This window comes from Ammospiza caudacuta, chromosome Z (assembly GCF_027887145.1).
Source record: "Ammospiza caudacuta isolate bAmmCau1 chromosome Z, bAmmCau1.pri, whole genome shotgun sequence".
NCBI lineage: Eukaryota > Metazoa > Chordata > Aves > Passeriformes > Passerellidae > Ammospiza > Ammospiza caudacuta.
The window spans coordinates 69152763-69164805 of record NC_080632.1 but is presented as its reverse complement, the minus strand read 5'-3'; the positions used below and the strand labels follow the sequence as shown (position 1 = coordinate 69164805).

The 12043-nt window shown below is 36.0% G+C and overlaps 1 protein-coding gene across 1 annotated transcript in view; it reads left to right on the top strand.

The window, feature by feature from the left end:
• The window catches only part of KIAA0825 (KIAA0825 ortholog), a 235823-nt gene that overhangs the window by 84365 nt on the left and 139415 nt on the right, over positions 1 to 12043 (top strand). Inside the window, exons 7-10 of the mRNA XM_058823363.1 lie at positions 213 to 478; positions 1729 to 1879; positions 5274 to 5464; positions 7765 to 7947. Of these exons, the coding sequence (XP_058679346.1) occupies positions 213 to 478; positions 1729 to 1879; positions 5274 to 5464; positions 7765 to 7947 (791 nt within the window). The remainder of the gene's footprint in view (positions 1 to 212; positions 479 to 1728; positions 1880 to 5273; positions 5465 to 7764; positions 7948 to 12043) is intronic.

Genomic DNA, 12043 nt, shown 5'->3' with positions numbered 1-12043 from the left:
GCAGCTTTAAAGCAGGAAGGAATGAAACAATATTTAATTTACTTTGAAAAAAGGTTACTCCTCTGTTTAACAGATTAAAATATTTGTAAAGCTGAATCAATATACTTATGTTTCATGCCAATTTCATTATTCAATCATCTGACCTTATTGTGTATAAATTAAGCAGTACTGTCAGAATACAAATAACTTGGTGCCACATTTATTTCTCTCAGTTTTGTTCTGACATCATGGAAGAACTCGACACATTGCTTCCATTGGCTCTGGCCTGCAGAGATGATTCTCTACAGGAAATTAGAGCAAACTTTGTAGAGGCCTGCAGCAAAGTGGCAACGACTGTTCTGGCAAGACTAGAGGAGAAAAGCAAAGATGTTCCCTTGAAGGCTCCCCTGCAAGACTTGTATGCTGCCCTTTCCACGGCGATATATGTCTTTCAGCATTTTACAATGTACAGCAATTTAATGAGAGAAACAAGCAAAAAGTATGTCCTTTTTACTTAAAATGTTTAATTCAAATGCAAATAATATGAGAGTTCATTCCATTTTGGTGATACAGTGTGCTGGTAGTTACCCAAATTACATCATATTTTTTAGCACATGCAGTATGTGTGCTATTATATGGAAATACCTGAATCAACCTGATAGTCCACAGCAGCCATTGCAAGACAAATTATTTATGTGTAGGATCTGCATTTGATTTGCAGATTGGGTTTTTTTTAATGATTAAATTTGAGAAAATAGGATTGTCCAGGGAACTGAATGTACTCTGCTGTCATATAAAGTGCTAGGGCCTTGATTTCCTTTTCTGACCTTTGCAATGCCTAGTATTCATAAGATCTGCAGGACATAGCAGTCATAGAGGACAATATAAAAATACATTTCCGTTCTTTTTAACACCATGTGTATTCAGACATGTGAAGAAATACATACAATATAATGCATACAATACCTTGTAGTTTTATAATTTAGTTTGTTATTACAGGCAGAAAAAAAATTAAAGCACATATGAAGTCGGAGTGTAAAGTCAAAGGCAGTGTTTGACCTGGGAGGAAATACAACTGCACTTGCTTTTAGGAGATTTTGTCTTACACATTTCATTTGTACTAGGAGGCTGTTGATCCACATATTTCCAGCCATGTGCAATTTAGAAGTAGAAACAGTGGTTTTGGGGAGGGACCCTGAAACAGCACAATTTCTAAGAAAAGTATGATTTCTGAGTGGGTATATGCACTGTTGAGCTGCTTTCCCTCTGATGTTTTACTGTCTCTTGCATGAAGTGTATCACTTTGAGTGGAAAGTCTGACCTAAAATACTGCTCAATAATTCTACTCAGATGTATTATCAAAGAGTTTTAGTACATACCTACCAAAAGCAATTTCTGTACTCTGTGTTTACGTGGTTTTTGTCACACTCAGTGCTGATGTAATAATTGCTGATGCAAGAATGCTGCAATTAAAAACTCCAAATAAGTGAATGTCAAATGTACTTGTCTCAGAAAATAGGATGAAGTAATTTATTTCTCAGTGATTGGTTAAATGACAAGTTATAGACAAGCAGACATATTTTGAGAACTTTTGAAACAAAAATTTACAAACCTGAATGCTAGGTTCAGGACCAAGAGGAAATGAATGATTGATACCTACTAATAAAAACTATTTGCAGTACTAGGGATTGTTACCTCCTAGTGCATAGCCTTTCATTCATTGTCTTTTTAATGATTCTCTCTGAACAGACCACTGTTCCTAGTGCCTATCCAAAAATGTCAAGAATTTATCAACACTCTCCAGTTTCAAGTTACAAACTACTGCATCAGAGTTTGTGCTACGAGCATTTTACAGGATGCTGAGAGCCACTGCTGGGATGACTACAAAGCTTTTTACGAGGTATGAGGTTAAGTTTACTATGGCTCCCTTTTACAAAATGTGTTTTAGTGTTTGCCAGCTCACTGGCTAATCAGAAGCATGAGATCAGCATTGTTTATACATAAGGATTATTGGAATGTACTATTTTGAAATATCTATTATTGCAGGCAGGTGTCTATTTAGAGATGATGTAGGAAAACATAGTCATTTAAAGATGAGATGGATTGTTACCATGGCATGTTTGTGTCATTTACTTCATAAAATATTCATTGTGTGTCAAGACGTTTATATAGAACTCAGTAAAGAGGACACCATCACCTTAATCTCTAAGAACTTTGCACTTCTTTTAGAAAGTGTGATATATGAAGATCTTTTTCGGGGAATTTTTTTATCTGATTCTTTGATTTTTATTTTCAATTGTTTCCCTTTTTACTTTTTGTGAGTAAAGGGTGAAACAAAGAAACACGTTCAATATAGTTACCTAAAGCATTCAGCAATATATTTTTGAAATAGCCAGTGCCATTTCACCTGCATCTTGAAGTAATGGGTCTGATCTATAGCTATAATCCTTATAATTCTGATTAAAAAAATTAAGATAATGATTTCATTTATTGGATTTTTTTCCTTCATCCTAGTTAAATACAAACATAGGTTGACATACACTGTTTGAAACATTTTCACTTAATTGCAGGGTGATGTATTACATGGACTTTTAATCAATAATAACTAAAATCTACTGGAGACAAAGTCTTGTCCTTCCTTATATAATTTTCTGTGTTAGACAATTAGTGTGTTCTGTTAAGCATTTTCTAGAATTCTTACATGAGAGAAAATTCCACCTGATAGATGTAATCTACAGTTACCATATAAGAAGCTGCTCAGTCAGTGACAAAATCTTTGCTGGACAGGGCATACAAACCATAGAGTAATTTGTCAAAATGTCCCTCTCTCAAAGACAAGTAAATAAACATTTCAGTTTTGTTTGAATGATAGATGATAAGGCAGTGGGTTTTGGCAACTGCTGAATCATGGTATGATCTTCATTGTCTGTAGTGCCTGTGGTGCTGTGCCCTGTTTACTGGTGATCCAGTAACTTTACCAGTTGTCTCACCAGAAAAAATATGGAGTAGCTAAACAGTTTGATCATTACTAAGCAGAACTGATGTGTGTAGGAGGAGTGAGGAAAACTGGTGTCTCAGCTCTGTATGTTTACAGGATTTGAGGTGTATATAATTTTACATCACTCCTCTTTTTACTGGTCCATGGGAGATGGCCCAAGGCTGGACTGTGATCTGCTCTGAGTTCCTTCAGGAGGCATACTGCAGAGCAGATGTTACTTCAGTTGATCTCTTGTAGGCATCCTAAATGGAAGAGATTGGATTAAGATCTATTGCTTGTTACAGAGGCAATTCCCTGCTGAAACTTCCAGCAGTGAGAGGTGGCTTCTTCCAGCGTAGGAGCTCAGCGGGAAGAGTGCGCCACTGGGCCAGCTCTTCAGATTATGTTTTTGAATGAAGCTCTTAGTGTAGCAGGCATCTGCTGTAGCTGTGGGAACTTGCGTTCTCTAACAGGCAAAGAATAAAGAATTGTCTGTTCAGAGGTAATGCTGAGTGCCTTGTGTAATAAAACAGCTGCTTGTTTCCTCATATTTAAGCTAAATAAAAGCTCCCATCTGTTTTTATTATATGAAGCCTGCAAAAATAGCAGATGTTTATCAGTGGAATTGTCCAGAAATGGCAGCAAATAGAAACACAGGTCAGAAAAGGGGAGTGAATCTTTTTAAAATCTTCAGTGATATTGTTATTTCTGCAGTAGAGGTAAAATACTAAAAAAGGGGAAAAGAGCTGTTACTTAAATAAACCAAAGCAGAGAAAGTGAAACAATTTGTGTTTATAATTACAGAGTTAAAAAGCAAAACTGGTCAACAAGCTTGTTTATTTTGTTCTTTGTCATAATTTTTGCCACTTTTTAATATAAAATGTACTTCAAGTATTGTGTCAGAGGAAAACTAAATAGTGACAACTTCCAATAATTGCTAATGCTCATGCTAATATATTTTTTAAAAAGCCAGATTATTTTTTATTTTATTGTTAAAGAATGCCTATCAAATTCTAAAAGCATTGTAAAAATTGGGGGGTTATTTTATATTTCTAATAATGCCAAAATATCAATAAATTCTTAAAATATTTTTCAGTTCCTTTGGGATGTGGGAACTGGAGATTGAAGTCTCTGTTCTCAAAAAAGCTTCATGATGATGCTATTTGCTGAATAGGTATTAGTTGAAATATTTAAATGTGAAACATATTTCCTGGGTAATTTTTAGAATTATTATGGAGTAACTGCTGTGATTTTGACTCCTGCATACTTATTTCTGTGTCTTAATGGGATAGATCTGTTTAGACAATGAAATATTAATGCCAATGATGTTTCCTTGCTAGAAAATGTTTGGTTTCAATACATCCAAATTACAAGACGAAAAAATATCTTAGTAAAGCAATCTGGATATCTCATATTGTCAGTTTAATAGTTCAGTTGTTCTTATGTCTTCTCTCTTCCTCTTCCTCTTTTCTCTCCTCTCCTCTCCTCTCCTCTCCTCTCCTCTCCTCTCCTCTCCTCTCCTCTCCTCTCCTCTCCTCTCCTCTCCTCTCCTCTCCTCTCCTCTCCTCTCCTCTCCTCTCCTCTCCTCTCCTCTCCTCTCCTCTCCTCTCCTCTCCTCTCCTCTCCTCTCCTCTCCTCTCCTCTCCTCTCCTCTCCTCTCCTCTCCTCTCCTCTCCTCTCCTCTCCTCTCCTCTCCTCTCCTCTCCTCTCCTCTCCTCTCCTCTCCTCTCCTCTCCTCTCCTCTCCTCTCCTCTCCTCTCCTCTCCTCTCCTCTCCTCTCCTCTCCTCTCCTCTCCTCTCCTCTCCTCTCCTCTCCTCTCCTCTCCTCTCCTCTCCTCTCCTCTCCTCTCTCATACCTATTATATATAACCAAGGTTTTATAGTCATGGTTATGCATAGCATTTCTGCATTTCTGGATAAATAAAAATGATTAAGTAATTTAAATAATTATTTTCTTTGCAGACAAAAAACTGCTATGTTAAGTTTATCTGACTATTCTGTGGTGTACAGAATACTGTCTATGCTTTTAAACTAAACACTATGGGTTTTGAGATTATAAAAGAATATAATTCAGGATATAAAAGTTCAAATGCTGTGGTTTTATTTTGTGGCAGCACTGTAATTTTTTGACTGAAATGCAACATTGTTTCCTTGCAAATAAAGATGTCTCACATCTTTTCAAGCACCATTTTTGGCCATCCTATTCCTGGAACTCTTTAGCTATTTCCTTTCAGATTTAATTAAATAGAACTGTAAGAGTTAAATTGACATTTTGGAAGGGGTGGTTTTTTTATGTAATGTGTGGTGGTTTTGATAGGGGGAAAGATGCTCATTCTCTGTCCAGATGTGGCATTACTTCTGCTGTGCTCTTCATCATGATCTATGGACTATTCTACCTCCAAAGACAGCCCAGGAGATTCTTACAGATGTACTAGAGCGATCTTTGGATATTCTATGCTCCAGATATTGTCAGGTGTGTCCCAGCTACAAAAGAACACCACAAATCAGGTAATGGTTGTATATTTAATACACCATTTTGATGGATTAGAGAAGTAAATGTTAGTCTTCTGTTGTTTACTGCTTTGATTCAAATTCAATATTAATGAACACAGCAGAGGGGATAGACTGAATCTATGCATTTTGATGTTTGTTTTAATAAAATTTACTTTGTGTATTTAAGTATATTTAGTAGTTATATTGCAAACTGGGCAGAATTGAAGGCCTCGCAATTCTGTCAAATTGTTCCATAAACTGCTTGATTGGTTTGAAAGCCTCACAATGAAAGTTCATAGAGGATTGGTGATGCAACCAAAAATGTGGATAGAATTGACAACGTCAGGATTAGAAATCAAGCTGTTGATTTATTAAGAAAATTTAATGAGTTCCCGTAGAATCTGTGGTTTTATAGAACTTTTCAAGTGAAAGAACTACAACATTTGTTTTGATGTGACCTTGTAGTAGATGCCAGTGGTGCAGATGGAGAGAAGAGAAAGAGGCTATTCCTTTTTCTGTCATTTTAAAAAATAAGAAATGGGAAGTTTTTCCTGTTGCAATTCTTACGTTTTGCCAGAGAGTACGGTCTTTTTTAGAAATACTAAAGCAGGTGTCTTCAAGTGGAAGTTAACCCTACCTTTGTCCTTTCTATCCAATGTCTTGTTTTACTGAATAAATAGGTGTTCTTCTCCTAACAGAATGGGTGGCATTGGAAGGACCACAGTGGATCATCTGGTCCAACCTCCCTACTCAAGCAGGGCTATCCCAGAGTACATAGCACAAGGCCAAGTCCAGACAGTCCTCTTAGATGTCTCCAGTGAGGGACAATCCACAGCCTCTCTGGGCACTCTGTTCCAGTACTTGGTCATCCACACAGTAAGGAAGTTCTTCCTCATATTCAGGTGGAACTTCCTGTGCACAATCTCTGGCCACTGCCTTTAGTACTGTTGCACAGCACCACCTAGAAGAGTTAAAGAGTTTGCAGTTTTAGAGGCTGGAGACACTTACCAGGTCCATGATCTGTGTGACTAAGAGTTATGTGCTGTCATCTCAAGTTTTATTATGAAAAGGAGTGTTGTCATGAAAGCTCAAGTAACTTGCATAAGATCACATTCTTAAAATGGGTAGGAAAAAATGAAATTTTGTACTATGTACCTATTTGTGTGCTCTGTTCCTGCAATTACTCACTGTAATTAGGCTGTTCTGTAACTTTTGGTACAAGGAGATTTTCTGAAAACTTGCCTGGAAATTTTTTTGGGGAAAAAGTTCCCCACATATGCATTTTTCATATGAAATATGAAAAATGCAATATTACCAAAGTGTCATACTAGTGAATTCTATATGAATTTACTTCAAACTACTGAACAAGAAAAAGCTTTTTATGCTGTCATTTTGTGGAAAAGTTGTATATTCGTTAGTGTGATTCTTGAATTTTTCACTAAGTAAATTGAACTATCCAGTCATGAATGAATGGAAAAAAATACTCAATACATTTTTATCACAGACTCTTTACATGTTTTGATTTAATATTGTTGTGGTTTGTGGGGGTATCTTTTCTCCCAGTGATTCTTCAAATGGTAGAGAACTGATGTATGATATGGACAAATGTCTGTTTACGTGTGTTTGTCTAGATTCTTCGAAAATAACATATTCCTTAAAAATGCATATGATCGCAGGTGGATCCATGGCTTTTAGGTACTTAAGTAGTTTTTGAAGTCCAACCTCATACCTGCCATATTTTTTGTGTTATTCACGTTTCCTCTGCATTGTATGTCATAGTTGTTGTGTTGTTGTAGTTTGAGTTCTTTCTGTTGTTCAGACCAATGACATGTGGTGCTCTGCCAACCAGTATCAACAAGCAATAGATTACTGACTCAGAAATGTTCCACATTGTACAATGTTGCATGGAGTTAGTTTTGCAAATTGAAGGTTAAGTTACTTTATTCCTATTTTTTGCCCCATCAGGATTTGAAAATAGTAGGTGCATTTTAATGATAAGAAAACAAAATTAATATTTATTTACTTGTAGTTTAGGAAGTAAATTGTTCATACCTAGTGACACTGTCATTTCAGAAAGGATATTTCCAAAATTTTTACATCTTCTTTTTACTAGTTTCAGTAACAACTTCTCCGTGAAAGAGTTGATTTTTACAGAGTAGTGGATGGAGACTTTCTGCGTCACTGAACAGGAAATTTAAAAAGTCCATGCTATGATTTTGGTGTTTTATGCTGTCAGAGAAAATGTCTGTTTAATTGGAATTTACCACTATAAAGATGTTTTAAGTAATGTTATTCTTGGGCTTTTTTTCCTACAGAGTTGATATTGCAGCAATTTTGATGTCCACTGAAGATATGCTCTGGTCAATTTGTAGTTCTGTGCAGGAGTTTCTGAATCCACACAAAGACAGAAATCTCAAGATCTATAAAATACATAGCCACTGCAATAGTCTGATCTCCGTGCTGGCTATTTTAACTTCACCATTGAAAAATTTGTATGAGTGAGTATGAAGTAAACATTTAATTTGAGATAAAGTTGGTTCTTGAGCTTACCTGGATAGATCTAGAAGGGTGAATTTTCGTGTTGAAATCAAATGTAATGCATAGTATTGGCACATTTTAATAGTCTTTGACTATTTCTCAATTTGATCCCATACTTATATTTGTGATCTTGCCTAAAGCCCAGTTATATCTGCTGAGATTTTATTAGCTTTGGATCAAACTCTGGTGCTGTACTTTTTTTTTTTCTGTTAATAACATAGACCATAGTAAATGTCAGGGTTTAATTCCTCTGTGAGAAAACCAGTAGAATTTAATTAATTTTTACTGCCCCAAATTTGCAATTTATTTTTCCAGTTAGGACATATTTCTTTTTAAATATGGTCTTATTGATCTGAAAACATTTACTACTATGGTACCAAATACTTTGGCAAGCAGGTTGTCAAATCCCTCATGTTGTCAATCTTCTAGAAGTATTGGAATGTAAAGGTAATTTACTAAAATGATCATCTGGTTACACGACCAGTATGCTGCAGCAAATGTAGTAAAATGTAAGAATATGGAGGGCCCATACTTATAAAATCATGGTTTCACAAGTCACAACTGTAAAAAATGACATGTAACTTGCACTGAAATTTGGTCTGAGTTTTTGTTGATAAAATTCATCTGTAAATTTGCTGTAAGAGACAATGCAAAGTGAGATCACAAATTTAGAAAAGAGGAACAACAAAACCCCAAACTAATGAAGCCACATCCTATTCAACTGGCTTTTACTTTGTTATTCAAAATAAGAAAAATTCTAGGTGGTACTAGGGTGGAGATCTCCTGCATATAAGCCTCTTTAACTAATTTTTTTTTTTGTCATGTGTGGGCTCATTTTAATATTTTTGGCCTCTAAAGAACATGCAAAACTGGATTGTACCTGATTGTTTGATCTTATATACCACAGGCTTATGAATAGATAGCAATTTCGAAGGTGGCTCAGAAACAGATTAGGTAGTCCTGCTATGGCAGTAGAAATGGAGGCAAGAAAGGATTACAGTGACTGTAACTGCTTCTACTGTCACTTTTGACATTTCATCTTTCTTTTATGAAAGGCCTTAAAATGATAGACCCTAGTAAATATGTAGTATAATTTGTTCCTTTAAGCGATTCTAGTCTCCTCCACTGATCAGTGTTGTTTACATATTTGTGTATACGTAGCATGACAAAAAATGTGTGCTTGCTGGAGAACTCACAGAGTTTCAGAACAAAGTGCCCATGAAAAGCTTGGTTTCTATTTTATGTAAAATGCTGCAGGTAAACATCTTGGTCATATAGCTTGCAGAGTTAGGGGTGTGAATTTCATTACCTGAATTTGCTTATCTGGAGATCAAAACCTTGACATGTGCTGAATGTAGCAGCTCCTTCCATTTACTACAAAGTACTGTGCAAATCACCACCAAAATATGGCAGCTCTGTTTAAAGAGAATACAAAAAATTGTCTTATTTTGTTACATAGTTACAAAAATAATATTAACTGAAGATCATTTCCATATAGATTATACATGTTTTATAGTAAGTAAAATTGTATTTTTTTATTAACTTCTATTCAGACCTTGTGTTTTCACAATCTGTGAGGCCCCCATTATCAAAACAATTTTTTTATATTCTATATTTAATTGCAGTCAATATTTGTCAAGTAACCTAGTCCAGTATTCAGAGTACAAAGAGGAAAGTGGTTTAGCCAATCAGCTTCTTAAATGACTATATTCAATTGTAAACACCTTGATATAGTGAATTTTAGGTAAAGTACCTAGGTGTAATGTTTACTGGGGTATGCATAGTTCATTACATTCGGAATCTATCAATAATAAATTCAAAAGTTACACCTGATTTTAAAGGAATATTAATCTTTCATCAATCTTTCTTTCTCTCTGCAATTATATAGTATAATCACAATTTCCATCTTGTCTTGGCTCTATATCTTTCACACCTTTGGTAAAGTTAACTGGAAGTGAAATCTTTTCTTTTAAATCTATCATGCTCTCTTTTTGTACTGGAAGTTTTCCCTCAAGTGACTAGAAGTCAATTAGTCTTTAGACTTTTCAGGGAAATTCTGTGTAATCAGAAAAGTGGCAATGATGAAACATTGTTTTTCAGTAGTTGTGTAATAATATGACTGGTTCATTTTCGACTTACTAGAGAGGCTGTATTCTCTATTGCTTAAGAGAACTAAAATAATTTCAATTTCTTAATTATTTTGTGGAAATTGATCAAAACAATAATGGTGGTGAGAAATTGGTAATATCCTTAACTTCAGATAAGGTGATTCTGTTTTCTCATTCCTAATATTGTGATCTAGACTTTCTTTTCTGTATGACAAGGTTACTTAGATCTGGTCCGAAATTCATCTGTGAATCTCTTGGGTCATCTAGGTTTAATGTTTTTTTTCTATGGGTTTTTTCTGTGCTTCATTTTCTCTCCATCCTTCTGTGGCTTTCCTGAAGTATCTTTAGCATAATGGAAATGTTGGTTGGAAAGGACTGCTGGAGGTTGTCTAATCTAGCCTCCTCCTCAAAGCAGAACAATCACCAAGAGCAGTCAAACACAACTGTGTTTGACCGACTTAACTGACACATGCCAGCCTCCAGGAACTGAAGTTTTCCGACTTCTTGTGAGGCCTGCTCTGCAGCTGCAATGCCTTAGTGCAAAATATTGCCTCATATCAAGTGTGAGCCCTCAAAGCTGCTGGCCATAATTTGCTGTATCACGTCAGCATAACTGGGTAAAGTTGGTCAGTGTTGTCTTCGTAATTACTGTTTGGGTGGTTGTAGGCTGCCATTACATGAATCAACACTTTAGCCACCTCTTCACCGAGTAAAGGAGTCTAGGGCCCTCAAACATTTTTTACACATGATTCAGTTTAGTCTTCTCCAGTTTTCTCACATACTCCTTGAACTGTAGGCCCAGAGGCTGGACAGAATATTCTAGGTAAGGCTTAAACTGTTGACAAGCAGATGAAGTAAATCACTATCTTTGTTTTAGTTGCTGTGTTCCTGCCCAGTGTGTGGTTTGCATTTTTCTAGTGATAATATACTGTTGCCTTGTCTTCAGTACCTATTACCCATAAATCCCAGGTTTGTGGCTGGGTAGAGTGGCACTTAGACAAGTCAGTTCCCAACCTAGGTTATTGTAATTCTGTAGCTGAAGCAAACAGTTGCTCTTTACCTCAGTCAGTTTTGTGAATTTCTGTTGGCCCAGGTGTCCATGAGTGGGCACTCAGCTGTTTGTTGTATTAACTGCTGGGTCTGCTTCCCCCAGTTTAGTGTCACCTGAAAATCTGCTAAGCAAATCTGCTCTCTGTTGACTTTTGTCCACGTTATTGAGGACCTGATGAACAGTGAGTCTCTAGAATGTGCTCCTTAAATATACTGAGTGTTGCTATTTTCTTGCTGCTTACTCAAAGCTCTGAAATATGAGGATTTTCATAATTCTGAATTTCCAATCATCATAGTCTTACTTGCGGACAAGATTGTTGTCAGTTACTCAGTTCTAGTAGCTGGGGTTTCATGTAGAGGATCACACAGTTTCAGTGCTGCCTGTGAACACACAGGAGAGTCCAATGCCATTCTTTACTCGTAAGTTTGTAGAGGAGGAAATTACCTGGGCCTTACTCTCTTCTGCCTCGGGTTCCGGATTGCTCAATTTGGAGCAGATCCATTCTTGTGCCTGTTCTGATATGCTTTAGTCTTTATGCTGAGTAGGGGACGATAGTCTGTAAAGGTAGAATATAAAGAGGAAGGTGGATGCACCTTTTTGTGTTTTCATAGTATGAATTGTTATATCTTATTTTCTCAACAAGAAATCAAGTAAAATATTTAAATGCTGAGAGAATAATATAGAGAGTTTATTGGCAAAATTGTTCTCTATTGTTGTAAATTCAATGTTATTTGCTATTAAAGACTGACATTTCTCTTTAATATATGAGTTATAACTCATGAAGTTGCTTTTTTAGTAATGTTTATTGGTTATGCAGAGAGAAATCATACAATCTACAAAGAAATAGTGTTAGGATGCACCTTGCTGGCATCTCATTTCTTCACACCTGCACTCAGG